General features: G+C 39.6%; 1 protein-coding gene across 1 annotated transcript; it reads left to right on the top strand.

The window, feature by feature from the left end:
• Positions 1 to 1,007: 1,007 nt before the first annotated feature.
• Positions 1,008 to 4,438, top strand: LOC113331258. The gene is made up of 8 exons (XM_026577989.1): positions 1,008 to 1,023; positions 1,137 to 1,813; positions 1,934 to 1,963; positions 2,129 to 2,339; positions 3,663 to 3,705; positions 3,843 to 4,018; positions 4,153 to 4,319; positions 4,400 to 4,438. Exons 1-8 carry the CDS (start codon positions 1,008 to 1,010, stop codon positions 4,436 to 4,438), a joined length of 1,359 nt encoding a protein of 452 aa, XP_026433774.1.
• The last annotated feature ends 254 nt before the right edge of the window (positions 4,439 to 4,692 follow it).

Genomic DNA, 4,692 nt, shown 5'->3' on the forward strand with positions numbered 1-4,692 from the left:
CCCTGAGAATAGTGCTAGTAATGGTGAGAAATCGGGTGAAGAAGGTAACAGATCAGAGATGCACAATGATGGTGCGTCACTGTCCGTGCCGCACAATGATGGTGTGTCACTGTCTGAGGTACGCAATGATGGTGCTGTCCATTCTGTGCAGCGCAATGATGGTGCCAACGATGATGGTGCGTCTCATCTTGAGATACACAATGATGGTGCGGAATCAGTTTTACGCAATGATGGTGCATAATCAGTTTTGCGCAATGATGGTGCAGAACTTGCGGAAACTATGCAAGATGATTTGCGCAAGGAGGATGATGCTAATCTGGAGATGCAAGAGATGGAGGCTTATAAGATTTGTGAGGCTATGAAATAGGCGGCACGACAACGTGAGGTTGATGCTGAGGTTGCTAGAATCCAACAAGAGATGGCAAAGACAAGGCTAGAGAATTTGAGAAAGAAGGTTTTAGAATTGCAATATGCCGCAACTCAACCAAGTTTGGTTAATATCAATGAAAGTGAACCTGTAGATAATTTGGTAGCAGATTGTTCTCCAGCTTCTAGTCCAACCCCTGTGGATGATCATGATGATACTAGTTTTAGTGAGTCCACTAAAACTTCAAGAATATCTACTCCGGCTAAATCTTTAGAGAACTTAGCGCTTTCTAATAGATTTGAAACTGGGATCGAAGAAACTGATGAGGTGGTTATTGAAACTGATGATGAAGTTGCGGATATGGTGGATCAGGTATCAACAAATACTTCCAAGGCAGTAGAAGATGATGCAAGAAATTTGGAGTTACTTGCTAAAAAAGAGCTGGATGAGCATGAGAAGAAGGAATTGGCAGACAAGAAGAAAAAACCAAAATACTAAAAAGAAGACTATTACTGTGGCAAATGTTAGTCAAGTTCAAACACGAGGCGGTAGATCTTCCAAACAGGGTTCGGCAAGCCCTTCAAAGAACAGAGTTAATTAATGCGTGTCTTTTATTGGAATGCTCAAGGCTTGGCTAAAGATGGTGCAAGGGCCAAGTTGATTGAGCTTTACCGCTTGCACAATCCTGACGTAATATGTATTGCGGAGCCGCAGGTTTGTTGCATTACACGTTTTGTTAGGAATTTAAATTTGCTTGATTTTTGTGAAGATGTTATTACTAATGAGGTGAATGGTGAGAGAGGTAACATTTGGGTCTTTTGGAGGAAATCTCCGGAAAGGCCGAATGTTCTATCCTCTTCAAAACAAGATATCACTTTGGATTTTTCTGGTGATTATATCACGGGTGTGCATGCTTCTTCTGACGCGGTGGCAAGGAGATCTCTTTGGAGTCAACTGTGGTTGGGATTTATTTATATTCCGTGGTTGATGTTGGGTGATTTTAATTGTGTTATGCACTTGGATGAAAAGAAGGGTGGAAGGCCGATTAAAGAAATTTATATGAATGAATTTCGAAGTTGGATCTCTGACAATGGTTTGGTGGAAGCATATGTTATTGGGAAGAAATATACTTGGACTAATTGTCGGAGTGGTATACATAGAATCGTTTCTAAACATGATAGGGCTGTTATTAATGATGCTTGGTATGATAAGTATGCTAATTGGAGATGCAAAGCTTTGCCAAGAGTTTGCTCTGATCATTTCCCTCTGTTTGGTTTTGCTTTTGACAGTCCAAGGCCAAATAGGGCTCCTTTTAGAATTCATAAAATGTGTCTTTCTCATCCATCTTTTTTGGATTTTATAAAGAAAAATTGGAGTGGTAGGCTGGATGGTGCGCCCCCTTTTGTATTCACGTCTAAGTTAAAGAGACTGAAGGAAGCCTTGAAGGTTTGGAATAGAACTGTGTTTGGGGATGTTTAGTTTCGTTTAAAGCAAGCGGAATCGAATCTTGATAAGGAGAATGATATTCTGGATCAAAATGTTAGGTGTGAGTTGCAATTTTTGAAGGTTTCCGATGCTATAAAGGTTGTTAATGAGGTGCGAACTGAGTTAGCAGTTATGCTTAAGCAAAAATCGAGAACTAATTGGTTGGAAGATGGTGATCAAAATACTCGATTTTTCCAAAACACCATACGTATGAGGAGAAGCCAAAACACAATCTCTGAATTGAAGATTTCTACTAACTCTGCTTTGTTTTTGCAGGATGAAATAAAGGATTACATTATTGATCACTACCGTGCAAAATTCAATGGTGGAGGTGTGCATATTGATCCAAAGTTGTTTGAATATGAGCATGAAAGCATCTCAGCTGCAAAAAGTGCTTTTATGGATGCTATTCCGTCTTTGGATGAAGTTAAGGAAGCATTTTTCGATTTGGGCGCAGACTCTGCATCTGGCCCTGATGGATTTACAGGTTCTTTCTATAGAGTCTGTTGGAACATTATTTCTAGAGATCTTTTTAATGTTATTGCAAACTGTTGGGCGATGCGGAAAATTCCTAATGACATTAACTCTATTTTTATTGTTCTAATCCCAAAAAATAACAAATCTGATGTTATTAAGGATTATAGGCCAATTGGTTTAAGCAACTTTTTCTTCAAAATCATTACAAAGATTATGGCTACCAGACTTGGTACAATGCTGAATAAATTGATTTCTGAGGAGCAAGTGGCGTTTATGAAGGGAAGAAATATTCATGAAAACATAACTTTGGCGTCGGAACTGATCAATGAGATTAGTGTGGAAAGGAAGCATGGTAATGTTGGCCTCAAACTGGATATAGCCCAAGCTTTTGACACGGTTAGTTGGGAATTTTTTGTTGAAGTTTTTCGGCAATATGGTTTTTCCGATGCATGGTGTTCGTGGATTCTTAATATTCTTAACTCTGCTCGGATTTCTATTATGATTAATGGTAGCCCTGAAGGTTTTTTCAGTATCACTAGAGGTCTGCGTCAAGGTGATCCTCTTTCACCTTTGATTTTTTTTCTTATTGAAGATGTTTTGAGCCGCAATCTCTCTAAGTTGTTTGCATCAAGAAGTATGCACCATATGGTGAGCAAGAAAGGTGTTGCCGCAACTCATTTACTCTTTGCGGATGATATTCTTATTTTATGTAAGGGTAATCTTCACAGTTTGCAGCATTTGATGTACCAACTTGCTTCTGGACAATACGTTAGTTATGCCAAAAGCAAGTTCTATCATGGTGGTGACAAACATTCTCGTGCCGTTGCTATTGCAAATTATATGGGTATGGAAAGGGCGCTATTCCCAAATAAATATTTGGGAATCCAATTAAAACATGGTATTGTGCGTCATATTCATGTTCGGCAAGTAATGGAGAAGATTATGGATAAACTGGCAGGTTGGAAGGGTAAGCTCTTGTCTTTTCAGGCTCGGCTAGTTTTGATTAAATCAGTGATTTCTAGTTATTTGCTTCATTCCATGGTTGTGTATAAGTGGCCATGCACGGCTATAAAATCAGTTGAGAGGGCCATTCGAAATTTCTTGTGGTCTGGAGATGCTAAGAAACATAAATACTTTACGGTTCTTTATGATGATTATAATCTGGCAAGGTAAATGGCAACTTGATTGATTATAAATTGGGTTCTTCAGTTTTTCCAGGAATCAGATTGGTGTATAACTTTGTGCAAAGGCATACGCGCTCAATTATAGGTACTGGTGCTAATACTTCCTTATTTTTTGATAATTGGTGTGCTGATTTTTCAATTGCGCAAAGGCTTGGCATTACTAAAAAGGGTCCTAATGATTTTAAGGCCAAGGTTAGTGATATTATTGTTGATGGCTCTTGAGTTATTCCTCCAAAGACTAAGGAATTGATGTTACGGTGCAATATTGATGTTGATAATTTGCCTCTTATTGGTGGTGGAGATGATTACAAAATTTGGGACTTGGACAGAAAGGGCGTTTTCTCTGTCAAGTCGGTTAAGGCTGCCATCAGGGCACCTGCGGAAGTTTCGCCAACTGCGGCTCTTTTTACTAGAAGTGTTGTGCATCCTACCTTAAGTGTACAGTACTGGAAGTTATTTAATAAACAATGTTGCGCTACTGAAGATAACATCATTAAGAATACAGGTAGGGAGATGTCTTCTATGTGCCGCTTGTGCAGGGAGGATTGCGAAGATGTCAGCCATATCACTTGACATTGAAAAATTGCTAAGAAGATTTGGGATTGGGCGGCTGATATTTTTAACTAAAACCGAATGAAGATCTTGTGGCCTCTTACAAGGTTGCAAAAGGGCGTAGTAGGATGATAAAGGATCTGTGGCTTGTTGCAAATCTTGCAATAGTTACGGAATTATGGAAGCTGCGGAATAAGGCTTATTATGCGGACATGTATGTTCGACGGCTTGAATTTAAGGGACGGGTTCATCAGGTAATTCGTGATAACTCAATTAGAGTGAAGGGCCACATGTACAACACCTTAGATGATTTGCGCATTTTGAATTTCTTTAGAGTGAAGCACAGATATTGCAAGCACTCTATTCCAATTGAAGTTACTTGGATGCCGCCTAATCCAGGTGAGCTTATGATCTGTTGTGATGGTGCATCACTTGGCAACCCGGGCCAAGCTGGTTCTGGTGTAGTTTTTCGTGAGTCTAACTCGAAAGTTTTGGGAGTTTTGTGCGTTGGACTGGGCTGGCAGACCAATTACTATGACGAAGTATGTGCGGTTATATATGGCGCAGTTGTTGCTCAAAGGTGGAATGTCAAAAATCTATGCATCAGATCGGATTCGATGAGTTGCA

This window comes from Papaver somniferum, unplaced genomic scaffold (assembly GCF_003573695.1).
Source record: "Papaver somniferum cultivar HN1 unplaced genomic scaffold, ASM357369v1 unplaced-scaffold_125, whole genome shotgun sequence".
NCBI lineage: Eukaryota > Viridiplantae > Streptophyta > Magnoliopsida > Ranunculales > Papaveraceae > Papaver > Papaver somniferum.

Bases quoted from the DNA above. Each gene is read 5' to 3' on its own strand.
- LOC113331258 (XM_026577989.1), top strand. The intron at 2,340-3,662 runs GTTCTTTCTATA...AATTGCGCAAAG, and splicing joins TGGCCCTGATGGATTTACAG to GCTTGGCATTACTAAAAAGG. The intron at 3,706-3,842 runs GTTAGTGATATT...GGACTTGGACAG, and splicing joins CTAATGATTTTAAGGCCAAG to AAAGGGCGTTTTCTCTGTCA.